Raw genomic sequence first — 23,912 nt, forward strand, 5'->3', positions numbered from 1 at the left:
ACAGTTTGAGGTAACATTGTTACTGTTTAAAGAAGTAATAGAATAAATTATAACAGATTATTTAAATGATTGTTTTAGTTTGTCTAGTCAGAGCACTATTTTCCTATGTGAAGAAATTTTTGTCTAAAGTTTAAATTCATTTGTAGTTTGTTTTTTTTATGGGATTGCAAAGGAATGAGCTCCATATGATGTGAAGTGGAATGTACTATTAAAGCAGTTGTTGCTTAGTTACTTCATGTTTAATGAGATTGTAAAGTTGCTCACAGTTAGTGATCTCACCACATCACTTATATTGAAAGGTAACAGTGTATTCGGAGTGGGAGAGGAGCAGGCACTGTGGGCAGGGTACAATGTTGCTGCATTGTTCCTTCCTGCGCATTATCACTTTAGTGAATACCTATTAGGCACTTCCTCTTTTTAAATAATGCTTTTTCTGTAGCCTGAAGGTTGGCAGAACACTTGAAAGTCTGTGTTGTAGGAGGATGGAAAGAAAAAATATTAATTACCTTAGATGAAAAGCAAACAAATGTTTATGAAAAACTTGTGCAATACATTGCTATTAAATGAGATGTTACTGAATTTTGATTTATGGAACTGAGAGGGATGTTCCATTGTGAAGCCATTTTTCTTCATTTCATCCACTTGTATACAATATATACAACTTAACTTGTAATTCAAATGAGAGGTACTTCCACCCTCTGAAGGTGATGTGAATTCCAACGGAATTAATTTTTATTGAACCAAAAAGCTTGTTGTGTTTCTTTTACTTCAACTTCTGCTTTTGTTGCACTGATGCCATTTGTAATTGGGTTTAAACCTGTACAAATAGATACACCTGTACAAATAGACGCCCAAACCTGTACAAATAGATATGACATGTGCTGCTTAAGATTTTTCTTTTAGCCTAAAGAGATACTTATGTTTTGTTGTTTGATAGAAACTAGTGTTTCAGCCACAACTTTGTTTCGAGCTCATTACAGCTTTCTGTATTGTCCTTGGTGACATTTAGCTATTTGCACTGTTAAAAAAAGCTCTTTGGAAACAGGTACGTGTTCAAATCAGACACATTATACATCCAATATTTACTTTGGAAATATTTTGGGATATTTGGAAGTATACAGCAGCAGAAAGTTGAGATGAAAATTCAGCAATTGGAAAAAGTTTTTTGGCCTGTTTTTTAATGATGCCATCAATTTCAAACTACAATCCAAATCACAGCTACCTTTTAGAAACTGAACACAAGAGTGTTTCAAACTGAGTAGAGTTGAAAGACACCAAGCTTTTTTTGTATATATTTTATATTTCATGGATTGTGTTCTATTTATTGTGTAACTGCTACAATAAAGACAAGGCTTTAAAGAGTAGTCAAAGAAAAAACAAGTTGCTGTTGTTTCACTAGAACTTATTCTAAAGCATTTTTTTGTTATAAGACAAAATGGGTAATTTGAATGGGGAAGTATTAAGTTCCCACCATTTGAAGTCTTTCACCAATTCTTTTAACATACATGTGGAATTAGCATTCTTTAAAACCAACAGTGAAAGCAATGGCTGTACAAGGCAGTTTTTATATGTCAAAACAATGACCTTCAAGACAGATACTTTCCAAACACAGGAAGTATGTTTAAAGTATCAGCATGGTGTTGATGGCTGATGACCAGGCTTCTGCTGTTTTGCAAGAGCTTAAAAAATTGCTTTCAGATTTGAAAGTGCTGAAGTAAATCTGGGAAGTGGGTATGGTGCTTTAGCAGCCAAAGGTAAGAACATATGCAAACCTTTCTAGGAGAGTTACAAATTTATTTTATTTAGCAGGGAGAAGGGAGCTCTTAAACGGCAGGTGGATTGGCTCTCTGGGGATCGTGAGGAGGCACTTTGCCCTGATTCACATGGGACTTGCTCGTGACTGGAAGATGCCTTTGAACAACTGAGTATTGTTAGTTAGCAGATTAATTTAGTACTTGGATGTGCTAACAGTGTTTCTATTCCTTCTAGTACAGTTCTTAGGAATGTGAGAAAGTCGCTCATAAAAACTCGCACTTTTCCCATGTTAGAGTGCTGCAGCCACAGCTACTGAGCGGCAGTTGTGGGATGCCCCCAGGTGCCTGTGAAACTGCCTCAGAATTTTAGACTTTTCTAATAGACATGTTGAGACATGGTGATTGTTTGAAGTGTTATCACTAAAAACAGAACTGTACTGTTGATCACTCAAGTAACTGGTATGTCCAAATTACTAGTTGAGCTTGGATTAATATATATTCAAGGCTGCTGGGAAAACCAGATGATGTTGGAATATGAGTCTTATTATAATGCTGTGGGAGATAAATGTTGTTATTCTTATAGGGATTTAAGAGAAACTGTTCTGTGGGCAGAATGTCCAGGCGTTCTCAATATTCACAGTGTAACTGAATCTGAATAAAAACTATTTTTTTTCTTCCAAGGTATCTTTTCTTCCTCTTCACTTGTTATGGCTGCCCTCACCCCAACTATTCACTATTGTACAGCATTTATTGGCAACTACAATATTTGGTTACATGGAAAATATGCAGCGTCACTTTGACCATTGATCTCTCCTAATCTGCACAAGAATTTAATGATTCTAATTTTCCATAAATTCTGTGACTCGTGCTTTTCTTCATAAAGTAATTTGCAAATTACTGTTGAGATTTTGATCAGACTTCTCATCTGTTTTAAAATATTAATCTGTATGTTAGCTTGTATTAAACTGGAAAATGAATTTGAAGCAAAATATTAGGCTTAACTCCAAGTGGCTGAAGCACAAGCATATTCATTTCTGTGAATTCTGCTGTGGCATGGGTACCCTTAAAAAAGGGGAGGAGTGGATAGCAGGAACTCCATGCTGCTAAAGCTCATCTTCCTGAACAGGTGAGAAATACTCATGAAGGCTTGAACTCCTGTTACTCAACTGCTGTTATTGTGATCCCAGCATTCACTTGAGCACTGGACACTCTCTAACTTATATAAAGCACTACAAACAGATAGGAATGGATAGAACTGCCTTCAGAGCTATGACATTTGAAGGAAAATGTATTACCCCTTGGGTTCTTCAATTACACACTTTCTTATTAGTATGTTGATTTTTTAAATTTCAAAAAACTCTGTTCTCTGAATCGTTTTGAAATTGCTTCAGACCAAAGTACCACTTTTTCAGAAAATGTGTGAAGTTCACTGTACCCTTCCTGTAAAACCATGTCTGCTATTACATATTGTTACACTGTTAGAATATAATAAATCCATCCAAACTGTCAACTTCTGTGTTGGTACAAGAAAAATGTGGAGTTTTAATCTGGTATATCCATAGCTGTGTAAGATTCTATTTATTGACAGTGTCAGATTTTCATACAGGTTTCTTAAGCAGTATCTGTTTGTATTCTGTTTGTCTGGATATTTTTTTTTCTGAATGTGGGTATTTTCTCAATAGTAATTTTGTTTCTTATGCATAGTAAGTGTTCCAGCTGCTGGCAGTGAGGAAGTTAATTTGATTTATGAAGGAGTTCTTCCATAGTATTTTTTTTCTTGTGTTCAGTAAAAAATTCACTGCAAAAGCAAGTGTATTAGAACAGACTATAATTTGTGTTTAAGCAAAATCTAATATCAGCTGATAATTTTTATACAGATGATGTGCCAATAACAAATCTTTAAGCTGTGAGAGCTGCCTCAAATCATTTATGCTGCAAGAGTTTTTCTTCTGCCTGTGTTTTCAGCTCCTCAGATGTCAAGAAGTTGATACGGTCTAGTAAGCTCACGTCTCCGTTGACTCTGCAGTTCTGGGTAGATCTAGGTCTCTGTTCTCCCAGAAGCAGGAGGATAGGGAGAGGCTTTCAAGTCCCTCTGACTGTGTCATGCAGCCCCACGCCCTGTGGTATCAATTGCTTGTCCAAAGAGTGCACTGTGAAGGTGAAGAGTTGGTGCTGAATGCTTGTCTTGTAGAAAGATCCAAAGAGGCGAGGCGATTTTTTTTTTCTAGTTTCCACTTCTAAAATTCTGCATCAGGTGTTTGTTATTGTATATAGATCTTTCCAAGTCTGATGCCATAAAAGTGAAACGGTTTTTCTGAGTGGATTTGTCCTTTATGATTTCAGGCTGAAGGATTTAAAATATAAAGTAGGGGTGTGGAAGATATGTATGATGATAGCATTTTTAGGCCAAAAGGAAGGGAAAATGCACCTGCTAGAGTTACTTTTTGACATGTAGTGACTTCTTAAAATTATGTATAGTTTTTTCTCGAAGTACATGAAATGCAAACTAGTCTGCTGTTTCCCTCATGACCAATGCCAGATAATTAGAGGGGATCCCTTTCCCCAAAACTTTCCAGGTTGACACTGAAGTTGATGACTTTTGTATGATAAATGCGATATGCTGGAAAGAATGGCAGATCAGAAGCTGTGGGAGGAAATACTCCTAAAACTGCTGGGAATACTGAGATGTGTAACTGTAATGCAAAAAGGAAAATAATAAAATACTTGGGGTTTAGATATTTACAACCAGGAACAGGATTTCTCTTATATTGGAAGGAAAGAAATAGTCAACCGTTTTCCCACTTACCTCTGCTAGATAAATGTCTCTGAAACAAGACCTGGGGCTGGGGCGGGTGGGAAGGTTCCTCAGCATAACTTTTTCAAATGCCAGTGTGCAGCTTTGTTTACTGCTGAAACTTAATGAGTAATGAATGTGCCAGTCAGGCAGAGGTAAAGTATTTCTGCTGCCTGCAGCAGTGTTCAGAGTAGTGGGGGAAGGGAGAAGGAAGGGAGGAAAGCGAGAGAGTGTTCGGCTGTAGTTTGTCTTAGGTATCAGCGAATGCTGCTCCTTCAGCAACTGCTGGATTTATTTTTAACTGCTTGACTCATTCTTTGTCAGATGATTGACCATCAAGCTGCATATTAAAAAACGAATGTGCAGAGGAAGCAAGCGTAACTAAAGGAAAAGTGGGAGTGGTTGACTGGGAAAAGAGGTGGGATTTGGGAGTCCTGCTTCACATGCTCTGTGCCTGCTGCCTGAGTGAGTTACAGGCTCCAGAGCAGACTGAGCATACTGCAGGTCAGCCTAGAAAGTGAAGGATGATGGCTGCTTTCGGCTGCACGAAGGCGCAATTGCCCGTTTCTTAGGAGGAAGGACCTGGAAGCAGTGTTCGGGACAGCAGTGTACTGCTTGGTGACAATTGTAATATTTTTTTTTCCTATGCTGGATGTTGCCATTCTAAAGGATTCTCATCATGATCGATAGTTCCAAGAAGCAGCAACAGGGCTTTTCTGAGATTTTACCGGCAGGAGATGTTAAGCCGCTGAAGGAGAAGGAATGCCTTGAGGTGAACAGCCAGAAAAGTCTCAAGGAAGGTCAGTCACTTGATGGTTGGGGGACAGGCAGTGCGCAAGTACTGGGCAGATTCAGTTTACCAGCATTTGGAGAGTAATGCTATATGTCAGGAAGACTTTTTGTACATTAAATTAAGGTATCATTTTCCCTCTTAAAAATTTCTAAAAGCTAAGTTTAGAATTTACCTGAAACTATTAAAATAATTATAATAGCTTGATAAAAACTGTAGTATGACGAAATATGAGTGATTACTCTTTTCAGAGTAGCATTTAGTGCTGAATTCATTAAATACGCTGAAATTGTCCTGTAAATATTGCACAAAAGGCTTCAAAATGTCACTACTGAAATAAATATAATTAAATAAATGCCATTAATATGACACTATTAAAAATAAAACCCAACAAACCTTTAGTTTTAGACATGTATTACTACCTCATTTTCAACGGTGCTTTTCTCAGCTGTCTATCTCTAGAATTCCCTTCTCCCCCATACTTAGATTAGATTTGACTCTGCTTTCCAGATGTATGCTTTTTCAGATCACGTTATGTCTCCCTAAATGTTTTAGACTGTGTATTAAATGGATATAAAGCACAAGCATTAGTTTGTAAAATAGCAGCAGTCTGAGGATGTTTGGAGTGTCATTTAAAGCTGACAAGTAGTACTCTACCAGATTCATCTCAAGTAGTATTTGTTAGGCTGTGGCAATGATACTGCTGAGACATGGAAGTTGTGTTACTCTTCCTAGCTGGGCTGTGTTAAGGAGGAGAAGGAAGAGACTTCTTGAGGTCAGCTGCCAGCCCTGCACAGAACAGTTTGTTAGCTGGTGTATGCTAATACACCAGGTTCTTCACAGTTCAAGACTTAAATCTGACTTCTTCCTCAGAAGTAGACAAAGCTCCTTCTTTCCTTCCACAGCATTCTGCCTTGGCTTTTACTCCAGATCTCTCTGGATTGTCTGGTGATTCAGAGATTTCTTCCTGCTGCGGCAGGACTGCTGTTTTTCCCCCTTCTACATCAGATCATGCCTTTCTCAGAATTTCAGTGCTGTGTCTGGGGCTTTTGTTTTTGTTTTTAAACATGGATCTTAATAATGTTTCAAACAGCAAAAAGATAGCCCATATTCATTATTTAATTCAGTAACTGACAGTTTCTTTTTTTAAAAAAAACCAAACAACCCTTTTATTTAGCTCTAAATTAGGGCTAGGGAAAACACTGATTTTTATATAATGTACTGATTTTTAAGGCTTCTTATCGATTGGAAAGATAGAGAATAATAAGTTGATGCATGTGGCTGTGGCTGATACCATAGGCAGTTCTGCTTCCTTTACAGCAGAAAAGTACTGATTAAAAGACAGTGATTGAAGAGAAAGGGCCAGCAGTGGCTTCTTTGTCATGGTGGTTGCCTTGCACCTCCAGACAGGCCCAGGTAAACTTGCTGTTGCTACCTCTGGAGCTCTGTGGGGCAACAGGAACAAAGAAAGAAGGCAAGCAAGTTGAGAGGGACAAAGGAGTAAGCATGCTGTTGTGGGACATACTGTAGGTAAAAATCCCTAACTAATCTAAGCTACCAAGAAATAAAGGGAAGAAAGAAGTGAAAAAACGAGCATGGTGGATAGTGTAGGTGGGCTAATAAGTAACCACGGTAATCACTATGTTCAGTCTTCCTTGAATAGGTCAGTTATGTAGAAAATGGATGAAGGAATACACATTATGATAATGATGGTCTGTCAGAGTAGCAAAAAACTTGCAATTATGAGACACTCTTCTAGTCTAAATTAATGAATATTTTAGAGTTTAAATTATTCAGTGCATAAAAGATGTAATTGTTTTCCACAATCATGTCTTTGCTTCCTTTTCTCTGTTTTAGTACCTGTTCTCCATTTTCACTTTTCACCAGTGAATATTGCTTATCCTTTTCTCTCCCCTAAGTTTGGCAGCCTAATAATTAAAATAATGAACCTCTTTTTGAGAGTATGAATGACTACAGGATCTCCTCTTCCAGGCTTTCCTCTTTCTAAAGATTAGAAAAAACAAGCATTTTCTTTCTTGTAGGATACAAAACGGATTATTGAAAAAATTGCAGATCTGCCTGGTTTGCATCTAGGGAGGCTAAAACAGAGCTTCACCTTTTCAGTTTATAATGTTACAAAATGTGTAGTTTGGGTGTTTTGTACATTTTTTAAATATTCAATTGTAGTTAATTTCATCCTATTTAAATAACACTAAATAACGTTAAAGCACCTCTTATTTTACAGAACAGTATATTCTAAATTAGCTTGTGGTATTCTGTCTCTCTTCCCCCCCTTTCTTTTTCCTTTAATTCAGATGATGGTATGACTAGTTCTGCCACCTGAATAATCAACTGTTTTTTGTTAGGACACACAAATACTTAAGAATACTGTCTGAATGGTTAACACTGCAAAAATTAAAAATGTAATTATATTGGCAAACCCAGATGAAGTACACAGAAGGTCAAGTAATTCAGAAGGTGCTGCAGCCTTTGCTTCATAATCTGTTTTTCACAGTTTGATAAATCTAAAAATTTAGAGGTAGTACAGTGTGTTTATTTCAGCAATGAGTACCTTAAGAATTGTTAGGTGTGGTTCTTCTTTTACTTAGTATTTCTCTATAAGGACAGAGACTTTTGATGGAAACAAAATCCCAGCATTGTCTACAGTAAATTAACATTAAGGGCATTAGAAGGTTAGATTACGAGGATGAATTTTTTGTTTTGCTTAGGCTAATGAATACTCTTAGATACACACTCTAGTGTCCAATAGCACAGGAGGAAATCCTCTTAATTACCCTGTTTTCTTGTAAACAACTCATATGTTGTTGTTACATATTGTCTGTTCTGTTAAAACTGCTCTTAATTTTTTATCAAAATTACCTTTTTATGAGCAAGGAACAAAAATACATTTTGGCTCTGAGGCTAATACAGTGCTAACTAAACAGCTTTTTCAGAAATTCCTGTAGCATTGATTTCTAATGTCAAGTAAGTGGCTAAAACATTTAGAAAATTCAAGTGTAGAGTCTTGAATGAAATCAGGACATCATTTTGCACACAGTAAGAAAGAATATCATCAACATTGCATATATTAGGAATTTGGAATGTATTTAAGTTGCAGATTAGAAGGTTTCTAACTGAAGATTGAGTGGATTTAGGATGTCTTGCCTTGTACCCTAAGTTCTTTTAATATAATGATTGATGAGCTCCTTCAAGAGTGTATGACCATGCAGAACTCTTGAAGAAACACAATTAAATTGGTGAAATAAATCAGTATGGTGCTATCTCGGGTGGGATTTAAAAGGAGATTGGATCCCAGTTTGTTTGCACCGTATTTTTCATATACTAATCTGAGCTCTGAAGGTACCAGTTGCCTGGAGGTTACTGTATGGGGAAAAAAAAAACCTAACCGGGAAGGAAATTTTCTTTCCACCTGGAAACATAATTTCTTTCCTGGATTTGTATTGCTTTTTAGTTTTACTGTTTGGTGAGGAACTGGAGACTGGGAAGTGCTAGAAACAGGATACAGGGTGGAATGAGTAAAGCACAGGGATTTCTACGGCTCTTGCTGGAAATATCTTCATGCTGTCTGGTTAATAGATTACCAGATTTAGTCAGGAAGGATTTCTTCCCTTCCTCCTCTGCAACCAAATCAATATTGCATGAGAATAGTTTATTTAACAGATTTCCTGCTATTGCTGGCATGTTGCATATTGGTGATCTCTTGACCTCTACCTCTCTCCTGCAGTGGCATGTTAGATGTAAAGATTCTACTGTTGGTTTACTATGTTTTTAAAAAAAGCTTTAAGTTTTGCTTTATGGTATTTAGATGTGTTTTTATGACCCCTGATCAGTGGCAGTCTATCGGGTATGTTTCTGGAGACAGAGATAATATGAAAAATACTGAAGGCAAAAAAAAAAAGGTACAATTCCTGTCATGTTAGTTAATAAAGGAAGCACTATAAATTCAGCGTACTGATCCTGTGAGGCTGTGTTAAATTCTTAATATTATGTATCTACCATAAACAGTCTCTTTAATGACAGTGGGATAATGGTATGTCTTACAAGTAAATCAACACTTATTCCAAAAAATCTTCTTCTTCAGCATAGCACTTACATGAAGAATAAATATGTGGTAATCCCATCATAATAAACACATTCTTAAATACTTCAGTAAAACAAAGCCACAATGTATTAATTTGATTGTACATGTAATCTGTATGGAATTAGAGGATACAGCGGCTAACCAAGAGGTCTGAGGAAACTTGCTATTGCAACTAGAAGATTTCTTAAAGTTTTTTTTAAAGGGTTGGGATTAAGACTGCTGTTGCCAAAAGTAGGTGTAGTCTTATCCAACCCTACCTTGCCTACTGCCAGCCTCTTGTGTTGGCATTAGTAATTATGTAACCCTAAAGTGAGTAGGATCAGTGAACAGGTATTACTGAAGACTATTGCAATAATGTTAGTTTTCAGCCAGATCAGAGCCCTGACCTGACAGGCTGTGTCTTTGCCAGTGTTGATGCAACAGAAGCAGCTGGGGTTTGAGGGAGGAAGACACCATTGTCTTTTCATCAGTAATCCTGTCTTAGGTCATACTAAGTTATGAAACCACACTCTGAAACCACTGTCTGTTTTGTTGCTATGCTGGAGGCTTCTTCTTTCCTTTCATAAAGCATCCAACAAAACATGTATGTACCTCAGCCTTTTTAATGCAAACGCCTTTTTAATGCAGCAACATCGCTGTCACTGTAAGCAATCTGACTTATCCACTGAGCAAGCATCTGCAGAAATCTGATCTTGTTTTCTATATAGCAGAGTTGACACAATGCCATTGCTTACATCCCAGTTTGCAATCAGGCATCTTAGTGTAAATCCACCTTCCTCGGTGTTTTGAACTAATGTGTAATCTTGTGAGTTGGAGGATCTGCTTGCATATGCATTTTGTTTGCTGGCTTTACTGTGCCTAGGAAAAGCATGGAAAATGGAGGTAGTACCTTCTCAAGAGGGCTTGAGTGGAAATCATCTGTCATCATTGAATGTAATATGCTCCAGATTATCACAATGCAAGTCTGTAGTACATGTAGAATTTGAACACAAGCTTCCTGAGTCCCTTGACAGAACACTTCTTGGTTGACAGTAGTATTTGAGAAAATGCAAATTATTTTTTTTAAAAATGTAAGACTGTACTAAGAGGAATACTTGCAAGTTTAGAAAATATAATTATTAATATACTTAAGGTATGCAATTCTACAGAATACTTGAAATGTAAGCTGTAGTTCATTCAGACTTTCCACCTAAGATGGTAGTGATTTTTCTCATTTTAAAGATTTAAACACAATTGTGAAAAGTATAGATTTTGATTTTTTTACATATACATCCGTGTGTGTGTATATATATTTATCCCAGCAGACATTCCAGCAATTTGTTTGGAAGTGTGTGTATGTTCTGGCTTGTTTCTAAGCAACATGTTCCATAGCAATCAGATACAATACAGATTGTCCTATATCCTAGTCATTTAAGCTTCTCATCTGGTGATATTTTTATGCTTTATGTTTTTGTTTTAAATGTTAAGTTTACATTTTGCTGTCTTTCCCATCTAGCTTTTCACTTTCTGCTTTCAGTATGATGATGATACTTCTGGAAACAGTTATGTGTACATTATTACTGGCTTACAGACAAAAGCTTTAAATCACAGTGGTATAATTTAAAAGATTTGGAGGTCCTGCAGGGTTTCCCTCCAGAATTCTGAAGATACTATCTGAAGTGGCCCTCAGTAGTCTCCATTCCCCTGCTTTGCATTTATCCAGAACATTCTAAACTGAAATGAAAGTATGACTGAATAATTGCTTAAAATGACTATGTATCAGAGGCTGTTTCACTTTTCTTAATTATTTTGGATATAGTCTTAGGAGAAAAATCACATATACAATAATGGAAAAAAGAACATGAAAGATATAAAAATAAGTAAGGGATTTTTTTTGTGAAAAGTAAAATATTTTCTCTTTTTAGTTTTGAAAACTGAACATAATGTAACTTATTCACTCATGTTTAGATGGTGTCTGATTTCCTTAATGATGAATTATTTTAAAATAGAGAGTATTTAACCTACTGTACCACCATCTTCAGGCTGGTGGGAGGTGAGTATCACAATTTTAAACACAGTTTATCTTTAAAATGCTGTACAACTTATTTACAATCACTTCCAACAAATTACAGGTGGTTAAATATTTTCATGGCTTTTCCCTCTCCTTCCTTCCTTCGACATGCCATATAAATGAACACCATGTTACCAAATTTTTTTACTTTGGACACATACGGAATGAGTACTGCCAGGTGCAAACTAGTTGTCATATTCCATAACCTTCCTGAAATGCGTTCCTTGCATATCACCTGCTCTTTCTTTTACTTATTATACAAAACATTCAGTTTATTAAATTTTTTTGGTTTATTCACATTGCAAATACTAGTTGAAAAGATCAGCTTTTTTGTCTGAGTAAAACATTTAATGAATTATAGAGTACAACACCCCATACAGAGCTCAGGGAGACACAATCATAACATGGGAGAAAGCAAAACATCTACTTTGGAAAATTAACTAACGCTGCTTAGAAAATGCCATATAAACTTCTAAGTCCAAGCAGACGGTGCCTGGGGGTACGAGGGCAACAACTGAGAGAGGCACAGAGTTAAGTACTTCGTACTTGATTTCCACAATTCTGTAACTGTCACCCAGCGCTGTGAGGCTGGTCCAGAATTCTAATACAAAGCTGATGCTTAGATCACTTGTATAGTTCTCCACCTACCATCAGATAAAATACTCTCTTCTACTTTACTGCCACTCTGCTGTTCATGTACTTGTATTAATGTTATAGTCCTGATGCCAAATAACTAGTTATAAATTACTTCAGATTGAGGACACAATAGAATAGTTCATCTGCTGCAGTAGTGCTTCATTGCAACTGGAACGTTTGTTGTTAACATCTATTGCTCTGTGTTTCAACCTCAACATGTTAGAGACCTTGGCTGCGTAAAAGCTGTTTTAAGCTGACAGAAAGAAATGGAGGCTTTCCGTGTAACAGCTTTTAATTTAAAGGAAACAGCCGTTTCCAGCACTGTCTGTTTCCATGGCAGCCAGCCTAGCAGCCTGCACTGGAGTTTCTACTGCCCTTGGAAATTTCCAAGGGAGTATGCAGGAATGTTGGACATTAGTTTACCATTTTTACTTGCAGTTTTAAGGGCTTAAATAGCTAATATCCACTGGATTTTAACTTCAGAATAAATAATGAGATGATTACATACAGAACATAAAATACCTTGATGCATTATTTTTCTTCTTGCTGTCATTTGAAAGGACTGAATGCTGTCTAATGAACCCCTTCCCGATGCTTTCTTGTCTGTTTCGTCTGTGTAATTGTTAAATGTCAACAACTACTTGCTGTTTCATAGTACCTTCTGTAAAAAGAATAAATTTGATTTTAAATTAATAGGATATGTAATTACCAGTGTTAGATGTAGAATTATTAGTGCTGGAACTGTGCACAGTATGAGTTCTGGGTTTTTTCAAGACAAGAAGCAGTGGTGAAAGCTTGTCAATCAGTGTAGATAGCATTGCTCCTGCAGGACATCTATCAATTTATTTTTGGCCTCTTTACATTCCAGTGCTTGTGATTATATAGTACTACTTTGAGACATCTTTTCCATAGGATATAAATGAGAGATTTGTAAACTAAATAACTCGCTCAACTTTGATAATCGCTGTTTGTTCTAAGTGATTTAATAATAGACTTTATTTTCACTGATTCTATTATACACACTGAACAAGACCTGACTGGACTGCTATGTTTCTTACCTTTCAACGGGTCTTATACAGGATGTGATGTGTACTTGCTTAAGTGCCTATTTTTGCCAGCTTTCTTGCATTTGAACCAGCATAGTGCTTCATCAAGCTATTGAGGATCTGCTTGGTTCGGTTATTTTTACTCTTTATGTCCTTTTAGGGCACAGAGTCTGTGAACCTGAACAGTACCCTTTGTCTGAAAACAAAAGCCATTAACTTTATAAAATTTATTGCTATATAGAAATAATTTTCAAAATAATGAAGCTCATTGGTTAACAGATAATATCTCCTTTATAGTACCATCATCTCCATTCCCTTGCATATAGAAGTGTTAATTCCCTGGTATACTGGAAGAAACTGTAAGAGTGGGAGCATCAGCCACTGGTACTCGGTTTTTCAGGTGGTCAAAAATCTATACCTCTGGTGAAGTCAAAAGGCTCCTATTGACCTTATGAGAGTCAGATAACCAGATGTTCTTATTGTGAGGAGGGATTATGCTTTTATGTTTTGTCAGTAAGTATTGCATAAGCTATCTAAGATTGAATGATAGGTTTTTTTGACTGAAGAAGACACATGGAAATTTTGGAATCTCTTCACCTCGTGGTAAGGGGTTAATCTTAAAATCGTACACTGGCTTGAAAATAAAAAAGAACACCCTCCCTTCCCCCTCAGTCAAAACAGGAGTTTGACTGGCCTCTCTGAGCATGGCTTTTATTCAGAAGCAGTTCAAAGACAATTTCTTAGAGCTGCAGTGTTGTGAAGGGGGATTCCTGCCAGATAATGTGAAGTGCAAAATATTTGTGCCATCTTGTAGCAACCAAATTTGCTCAGTGGTGTTAACATAGCCCTTCTTTTGCACATACACTTTAAATATGAGGAACAGTATTACTGGCGTTAACAGTGTATTAACATATCTAAATCTTTGTCAGTTTTGGGCCTTTATTTTAGAGATTGTCTTGTATGATTTTAGATGTTAAGCAGGTAACTGCCTGATTTTAAAAGTGTAAAAGTGAGAGGCAAGCCATCGGGCAACAAGCTTGAACGGATTTACCCCGATAAGAACAATCTGTTATACACAGTGTTTGGCTAAGTACCACCTCATGGGGAACTCTGTTTTGTAGTACCTCATGCCTTTTGAATTCTCCCTTCCCTGGATTCAAAAAAACAAGCCAGGAACAAAACCCAACCAAACAACAACAACAAAAAAAAACCAACCCAAAGCACTAGAACAAATACAGTATAATAATTGGCTAATGCCTCAGTGGTTTTGAAATTTTTTAGAAACTGTGCTCTTCTCTCCTCTGTCCTTATTAGATTTACCTCTTTGTGTGTTACTGACTGTTCTAGAAATCTCTTGCTATATGGATTTCTATATACATGATAAGCAAAGTCTGTATTAGATTTAATTACATCAGATTTAAGCCTACCTCCAGTCTATTCTGTAGAGAGTTTCTCACTGAAATAAATCAGCAATTCTTTGCCAAAAGTGCAAAGCTGTGCTCCATTCTCACATAGGCCATTCTTGTCTTTGAAGATAACTTCATCACATTTCCCGTATTGAAAACTTGTGATTTAGTTTCCACGACTCCCACTTTCCCTATCTTTCTGGCTGTTCTTTGAGTTGCTTTTTGTGGGTCCCCGTTTCCTTTTGAGCTCTTCACAAATCTTATTCCTATTCCCTTCCTTTATACCCAGTTAAGGATACAAGTCTGTAACTTGTACACTCAGTTGTAGGGCTCAGTCCGTCTAACTTAAGTAACAATATAAAGGCTTTTACTGCCTGTAGTGTGACCACCTGCTCTGACATGCAGAGCTGGAAGCCAAATATCCTCTTTGACTAGACGTAGCTATGCAACTCATACAGGTGTTACCATTTCTTTCTTACAAACATCTCTGCCTTTTACTTTTTGTCACTGTGGGGGCTAAAAGTATTTTAGGTCCTTACATCTTTTATTGAGATATAAATATTAGCTTTTTCCCTGATCTGTATGCTTTGGAAAAGCAAAAGGTTTTTTTCAGCTTTTTAAAGAAAGGCACTTAGGGTTTTTATTCACAATTACTTTCTATTTAGAGACTTTCTTTAATAACAGGTTCAACTGCTCAATATTTATTTAAACAAACAAAAAAATCAGAGACCAAACTTTTTCTAACCTTCTTAATTTTGGAGTTGTTTGCAAATGCAAACATCTGGTTTTCATCCAACTTTGTTTCGGCTTAACCTTGCTCTGGTCAAGTCAAAATCTTCAATGATTATCATCATACACCATCTTTCTAACTATGAGTCATCTCTTCTTTACTATTCCCTCTGTAGTGCTTCTCTGTTAGTCATGCTACAGCCTGTCTTCTTTACTGTGTAATATATATATATATATAAAGTTCCTGATATTTGTTTAATAAGTTCTCTCTTCTATAGCTCTTGTTTTTTCAGTCCTCCCACGGTTTTTATGACTTGTCCAGATAACACGTGGGACAACTTCAAAATCCTCCCTTATTTGCTTTGTGATGCTCAATGTAGGTTAACAGATGATGGGTAGGCAACTTAGTGTTATGAGAGCCAATAACTATTTGTTTTATATATATATATACGAGCTAAAAAACACTAAAGCCTCACACCTGAATGCATATGGTTTATGTGCATGTACGTTCTTACTGGTCTTCTCATCCTCCTGTTTTTTATAGTCCGCTGTGTATTCTCTTGTAAGACTATACATTGTTTAGGATACGGCTCACTTCTTACTCTTACTGCAAAGCTGAAGGTGTAATACATTTGTAAGTTATGTAACAGGGCTTCCCCTCATCTACATTTGGAATTAATGCTCATTAAGAATTAGTTGAAACCAGTTGGAAAATAAGAGACAAGCTACTTATATTCTTACCACTATTTTTGCTGACCAATTTATTTTAGTCTCCCTCCCCCATCTCCTGGGCGAATACTACCTATCATGGCCATGGCCAAGCAGCATTAATTTTCAGGAACTGACAGAAATCGCAGCAGCCACAAAAATAAGTAAACACATCTACTAGGGTGTTCTTTTACAGCGTTAATGCTTCCATGGTGCAGGGCTGTGTGTGATTGTGGTGTCAGAGGGAGGCAGAGTCTTACCCCCTTCCTGATGCACATCACACTGGATAGCACAAACAGGGAGCCGCAGGAAATGCGTCACACTTGAGTCCATACCAGTGCGCTCACAGTGTTCAAAGTTCTTCCTCTTTGGACACACACATGGTTTATGTTCCTGACACCTCCACGTTACTAGTACTGTTGAGAGAAGGTTCAGAATGGGACCTCGACACAGAAACTTTGGTACATTATTTTTGGGGGGTTTTCGGATGTTTTGTTTGTTTCCGAGAGCAATTTCAGCAGCTGAATGTGCCTCAGGCAGACTCTAATTTTGAAGTATAAAGTATACTTTAGGGGAATACAGGGAAATACGTGTTAGAAGTGTTGGAGCAGTTATTAAGCTTACTTGTATTGGCAAAGTGCAGTGTGAGGCCTTTCTGGTTTTTCTTCCCACAAATGAAAAATTAAAATGCAAGAATTGCTAAATGCTGAACTGGTGGGATGTGTTTAGACTAGTCAATCCAACTGTATGACCTAACAGTGAGCATCGTTTGTCTTGGTGTAGCAGAATGCCAAATAGAAGTCTGATCCTGTTCATATGAAAGATGAAAAAGTCATGGTGTGAGAGTGATGTCAGTATCTGGATCTGGGAAAGCCAGATCAATCTCTAATTAATAAATAGTACATTTCTGATAAAACTCTGCTCCTTTATATGTAATTTTAACAGTTAAACTAATTTCTTAAAAAAAGCACACTCAAGCTATTTTTTCCTGCACAAAGGCTTTGCACATCACACTTGCAGTGATACTACTTTAGAGTTTTAAATAAGTCTGGTACGATGAAGAACAAGTACCTGTTGTCTGTAGTAGGTTTCATAAAGTAGCTGGTGTATGCACATCTTACAAAATAATTCTCCAATTTAGCCAGCTGTCCAAATTGTTGAATTAGTGAGGGCTTCCAAATTGTTGATACCAACCCTGCAAAACGGTGTGGTCATTCTGTAGTGCGAAGGTCAATTTGAAAGTCGTTTAACTTTCCCACTTCTGTTCACTAATATCTGAAAGCACCACACCAACAATGCTTAGCTAGCCACAGCTGAACCAGCTACACCTACAAAACAGATTTTATGATAAAGCTTAGGATTAAAAAAAAAAAAGTCTGAATAAAAAGCCTATTAGAAATTGGAAATACAACGTACCACAACTGCATTTTTTTTCTTAATAGATCACTTGCCTGTCGTATGTTGGTAGATGACTCACATCAGTGATAACATTCCTTCACCTGTTGTAAATTACCAGCATTTGCTTGTTGATCCACTGTGTTCCAGGTGATGGAATTGAAAAAAATCCTAATTCTGATTTACTTACTGTGTCTGACAATGTATATCAGCTCTACCCTGGGCATAACTGATGTTGGAGCAGGTCATTTTTCTTGAAGACCTTGAGCCTGAAACAGAGAGGTGTATGTTTAAAACTGACTTGTAACTAGCTAAAAGATTTGGTAGACATATTTGTAGTGTGTTTAGTGTTCCAAGAAAGCTGAATTTAAGTATGGTGTAAATTTGGACCAAATACAGCATGGATGAGATTCCTGCCCAGAGCAGGACATGCTTTTCAACCCTTTCCATGCCTTCCTATTTGTGTAGAAGGAAGCATAGTGTGAGCGAAGAACAGAAGAAAGTCAAGTTTTAATCTCCTCAAGACCAAAATTGTTGGGTCTGAAATACGGGAGTCTTGCCGTGCTGTTTATAAATTGCCTCTCATCATTTGGATGGGTGAAACTTAATTTTTTTTTTTTTTAAAGGAATTGCCTGTTTAGTTTTAAGAGGAACTCTGAGCTTTCTTGATTTTTAGAGTTGTAAGCAAGAACATAGCAGAGTTTTTGCTTTTGTGTGAACACCACACTGGTTAGTGAATTTCTCAGTGCTTTGTGCTAGTGCAGTAAGAAATTCTTAGAAGTAGCCCCAGAAGCTTAACATCATAATATTATATCATATGCATAAAATGCATTTCCATTGAAATGTGCATTTCTTGAAGTTTTCTGTAGGAATGGGCTAAGTCCTGATCCAATACATTATTTTTCTTAATTCACACTTACTTGAAAAAAGCTTGTAGATTTTTTTAAAGTTGGGTGTACACTTGCATAAATGTGTGTTTGCACACACTTATTTGCATTTTTTGGGGCAGATTAGACCAATGGAGTTAGAAACCCACATGGTTTGCTGCAGAAAGATTTGAACCTTCTTCACCCATGCTCTGAACTTACTGGGAGTATATAGCCCTCTATACTAGGCTGCCAAACCCATCCTAGGAAGCGCTGCTGGAATGAGTGTTTAATGGCACCATTTGCATTGGTTCAAGACTTTAGGCAGCACAAGTTTGCATCCACTTGTAAGAGATATCGTAAGAAGAGGTCACAGCTTGCCTGGAGCCACATGAAATTAAGGAAGACCAAAAATAAATCATTCAAGATTCTTCGGTTAACTTGTTACAGTCATTTAATATTACTTGGAAAATAGAATTTAATACTTAAAGCAGGTTATTTTCAAGTTTCCAGAGGAACTCAATACATTTTGAATGACTTTCCATCAGTTTACATTTTACTGTTGTTACTTTTGCATTCTCCCATCTCTGTCCTTTCTAATTCTTGTGAAACAATATTGTAAACTCTGAACAGAACTGCCATGCCACAGCCCTGAAATGTTTGAATTTAAATTCTCAGTGTTTGTGTGACACAAGAAAATAATGTCCTTGTTTTCAGGACTTGCTATTCCTGGTCTTAATGCTTTAGCCAGAGGAGTATCCTTCCTGTACTGTAGAACAGGAAATAAGCTGGTTCCTTTTAAGTTCTGAAAACAATGAACTTTGTCCTTAGCCTAATTTTTTAGAAATTACATTCATTTTGATGTTTTGGACAATGCGTTAGTTTTGTTTCCTTGTGAAATACAATGAGAATAGCTTTTCATAATCATACATCCGTAATAAGCTATCAAGGCAGAATTTAAGAATGTAAATATTACACCTTTAATATATTTTTTCCTTGACCAAGCATCTTGGCCATCTCTTGTTCAAAAGATGAAGTTTCACATTGGGGTAACGGCTATATGTGTCTAAGAAATAATGAAGTACTGTGATAAATTGATACAGAAACAAAGGGAACAATAGAAGAAACAAACTACTATTTTTTTGGTCGTCTTTTTCCTGGGAACATTTTAAAAAAAAAAGCCCTAATCTCTGAAAGTATAAGGCCATTATGTGCAGTTCCTGGTGTAGTATTTAATGTTATTAAATATCGGTTATTTGGTTATTGGTTAATATCGGTTAGTCTTATGGTAACAATAAGATGAGAGCCTTTGTACATTTTATTAAATGTAATGGAACACAAGAAGTTACCTCTGAAACTGTAAACAATTTTTCCAAATTTGACAGTATTTGACAGTCCTTGAAATATTATAACAACACATACTGCAATTAATCAGGAAAGCAGCATTTTCTGATGTTCAGAGAGAGGATAAGGTCTGTTCCTGACTGTATCACTTTTTTGTTGTTTTATGTAAGCTGCGTAAAATCTGACTTCAGTTTCTTGTGTTTCAGCAAGACTTCTTTAAATGTATAATAAGCCTTCATATTAAAAAAAAATCCTTACAGAAAAACAATCAACCAAACACATACAGCTTTTCTTTTAAAATGTTCTGCAAACACAACTTCTGTTTCAGCATAGTGCCGTCATGTAAGATTGGTTTGAGACATGTAAGAAGGCTTATATAGTCATTACGTGTTGCAGTTTATGGTATAAACTCTTTATACCTCACTGTGTTTTTCTAAATCTGTTATCTAAGAGCAGTGTTAAAAGAGGGGTGGGGGCGGAATCCTAGGTTGAGATGTATACTTAATACCTCTTATGAGGCCTTACTGATAGGAAGAGTGGATGTATGTATGAAATACAGTCCCTTTATCAGGTGTGACCAAAAGCAGCAAACTCCAGTATGAAAAGGGATTGGAAGCAGTCGCTCCGAACTGTGTTCATAGCAGTTGATCCTCAATGATAGGTATCTCAGAGGTTACTGTCAGGTCTGAATACATATAGAAAAAAATATTGTTATCTTTTGAATGTGTTTTGTTTCGTACTTTCAGAGGGACGGTATGCTTACATATGAACGAATGATTGTTTTCTTTTGTTAGTACTTCAGCTGAGGCTACAACAAAGACGGACACGAGAACAGCTGGTGGACCAGGGCATCATGCCACGTAAGACTTATGCTCTTTCTAGTAATTTGTATTACTATACTGTATTAATTATGAACTGAATATATAAAATAACGAAGATAAGCATTTTTGTGAGAATCATTAAAAATAACTCTATAGTTTGAAAAGACTTGTGGGATCCTTTTGCTAATCTAAGTGAGCATGAAGTAAATTCATCATGCTTACCCAATGTTTCACTTAAAATAGCCATTGTGATGAAAACGCAAGGCTTTGCAGACATAGTCTGATTCTCTTTTATCTTCTGTCTTTAAATTATGGCTAATCTTACTGAAATAAATTGGATTATATAAATGAGTGGACATCAATAACAAAGCCAGCAGTCTTGGCAAGGGTTGCCAAACAAAAACAAAGGACACATAGAAGTTGTGGGTTATGCACCAGCAGAGGTGTCTTCTGGGCCAAATCTTGCATGATGTTACAGGACATGCGGCAGTGGGTTAGGCTGGGTGTCGTACACTGAATCATCTGACCTAATGCGGAAGCTTCAGTGCCTAGGCCATTCTGACTATGAATACGTTTCCAAGAATATGGGAAGTGGCTCTGTTTTTTTCAGAAAACTGTTTTGGTTTTAGAACATTTTTTTCCAGTTGCCAGAAGTTCCTGATCAACTTGCCACATCTGGCAAACTGTCCAAATTGGTGTGCTTGTATTCTCTTCCAAAACAAATATGATACAGTGGTAAAAATTCAATGAATGCCTCATTTCCAAGATGCAACCTTTGAAAGAGTTAAGATGCTGCTGATCGCCTTTGTGTGAGGTGTCTCACTAAGGCAGCAACGTCACCAAGTTCATAAATACAGTTGGAGATGTACTTATGATTTCAGGATTCTGTAATGCTGAGCTTCTGACTCCTGGCCTGGCTACCTGCCATCCTTGACAGCTATGCAAGAATTTCAGTTCTTCAGTAAACCATTTTTATCTTTAACTCTTTTCTACCACTGGCATTTAATTGCAGATCATAGTGCTTTGACAAGCAAATAATGTTTGTAAATTTGCATGTTTGTTACATTTATTGATTTCTGTCTGTTAGAGACAACGGTTGTTTCAGCAGCAGCACTTATGATACCTAAAATCCATTTAGGAGTCACAAGAGGGTCCTCCTGAATACAGATATTTAGTGGCCTAGAATTCAACTGCAGTTAAGTCTTTCTTAGAGATGTTTTGGTGTTCCTCCACTTGGGCTCCCAATGACTGTGCTATGGTTTAGCATAACGTCTTCTGACTTGTTTTGGAGATCAGCCCGGCCTCAGAATGAGGGGTGCACAGAAAACATTGAGAATCCCCAAGTAGACAGCATGGGATGAGACTGGGCTCAAGATAATAGGTCCAAGTTATCAAAGATTCAACTATGAAGAGTGATTTTTCTTAAAACAAACAAACTCTGGACATTGAAAACATATCAAAATTATGTCAAGGTATTATGAATAGCCCAGTATGCATGGTGAACTCTAGCTTGAAAGCACAGTATCTTAAAGCTAGTTTCTTCTGGAAGGCTTCTGAGTATGCAGCAGACTTCAGATTGTTTTGCTAAAGCATCTTCACCTTCCCAGGTCCGTAGTGTTAGATTATCTTCAGAAACTGAATGATCTATTTCTTTTTGAGTAAAACCTGGGAAAAAACTTCTAAACTGTCAAAAGTGTTAAAGATTTTGTTCTGCAGTATCTTATCTCTGCCAAAAGCATGGCAAATAATATGGCTCATGCCTGCTGCCGTTTCACTGCCGTTCACCAATTGAGATGAAGTACTCCACAGTTTATATTATTTCTAGCTGAACAGGTTTTTTTACTCTTCTTGGCTATTTAGCAGCTAACCATCATTCTGTTTTCTAATCCTGAACATTTGAGGCTTCTACAATTATTTTTTTTAATCAGTACAAATTGTTCTTAAGGGAAGGTCCACTTCTCTAGTAACAGTAAGTATGAGGTACGGACAGACAGTAAATACAGTGGAATAAATGAAACAGTATTTCAGCATTCTGAACCTTACCTCATAAAATTTCTACTGTGGAACAGTTTTGCTAAATAGACCCCAGTGTACAGAGTGAAAGTTAACTGTTACATGGTAATAGCTATTAAAATCAAATATTCCAAGTATTCTGTATAGGCGTGTTGCTCATCTCTGTTAAATATAAGCAAATATAACTAGTGTGAGTCAAATGTAAGCCTGCTTTGGTGCAAACACAACTCTGAGATGGTATTAAGCACCCATACACACATACTAATCAGGATATTTCTTCTGGAAATCACTTCCTGTCAATTTAATTCTTACTCTTCCTTCACAGCTTTGAAAAGTCCAGCTGCATTCCATGAGCAGATAAAGAGCCTGGAGCGAGCCAGGGTAAACCACTTTGTGTAAACTTGTTATTAATATCTGAAAATGGATTATCAGTTGTATGTGTTACTAAACTCTCTGAGTACATGAAAAATTATTACCATTACAGTAATCACATGTGCTTTTATCTTGGAAGAATCCATTAAAATGAAATATTGTTGTCAGATCTGAGAGGAACTTTCTTAGTCCTTCACAGATCAAGGGGTAGAGGGATAAACTTACGGTCACAAGGTAATACATAGCAACCTCCAGTTAAGGATAGGATCCCTGGGTAAATGATGCTTGTGCAGTATTCCTGTAGCAAATCTATACTACTGTGATTTTGTGTGGTGGTACGGGATCAAATCCAGAAACATTCCCAACTTGTTTGGGGAAGATAGCAATTCGTTAGCAGTGCTTAACTGGTAGAAAAACAGAACAAATCAAAACAAACCCTTCTACTGCCCATGTTCTGACAGCGATGTCCACCTATCTGAATACAACTGCAAATATTCATTGACTGGACACGAGTGATTTATCAAACTACTTTGATTTTTCTAGTAAACAGTAGTTAATGCTATTTTCTCATTTCTTTAAAGACTGAAAATTTTTTGAAGCACAAGATTCGCAGCAGGCCAGACCGGTCTGAGCTGGTCAGAATGCACATCCTGGAAGGTATGTACCCAGCTGTGTGTGCCTTTGGAGCTGCTCTTAGAATGAACTTCTATTATGCACTCTCTTTTCTAAATGAATTAGGCTTTGATAGGAATTATTTCTAAAGGTTTATATGCTCTACTTTGCTACTTCTATGGTGTCTGGTGTAATCTGTATTCTACATGTCTACAATAATAGGTTGCATCTATGGCAGTGAAAGTATTCTCAACTGTTTTCTTGCACTTGTGTATTGCTTTTATTCTATAACTGTAATTTTACCACGGTGTATGTACATGTAGTGTACCTGTTGCTTCAGTTTTTTGCATAACCTAAAATAACCTGACAGCTTCGCACTTACCACCCTCCCCAACCCTCCCCCCAAACAATCTTTAATAAACTGGACTTTTACCCTGCTGTGTTATCTTCCTTGTTGCTCAGGTCATTTGAAAC

General features: G+C 36.8%; 1 protein-coding gene across 2 annotated transcripts in view; it reads left to right on the forward strand.

Moving 5' to 3' along the window:
• MRTFB (myocardin related transcription factor B) overlaps positions 1–23,912 on the forward strand; it is an 89,340-nt gene that overhangs the window by 35,998 nt on the left and 29,430 nt on the right. The window contains exons 1-4 of one of the 2 annotated variants that reach the window (XM_064461878.1): positions 4,985–5,348; positions 20,415–20,480; positions 22,780–22,835; positions 23,408–23,483. In XM_064461878.1, the coding sequence (XP_064317948.1) occupies positions 5,228–5,348; positions 20,415–20,480; positions 22,780–22,835; positions 23,408–23,483 (319 nt within the window). In that variant the 5' untranslated portion in view covers positions 4,985–5,227. Of the gene's footprint in view, positions 1–4,984; positions 5,349–20,414; positions 20,481–22,779; positions 22,836–23,407; positions 23,484–23,912 lie in introns of those variants that run through there. The other variant, XM_064461877.1, reaches the window with a different exon arrangement.

Source organism: Phalacrocorax carbo, chromosome 10 (assembly GCF_963921805.1).
Source record: "Phalacrocorax carbo chromosome 10, bPhaCar2.1, whole genome shotgun sequence".
In the NCBI taxonomy this organism is placed as follows: Eukaryota; Metazoa; Chordata; class Aves; order Suliformes; family Phalacrocoracidae; genus Phalacrocorax; species Phalacrocorax carbo.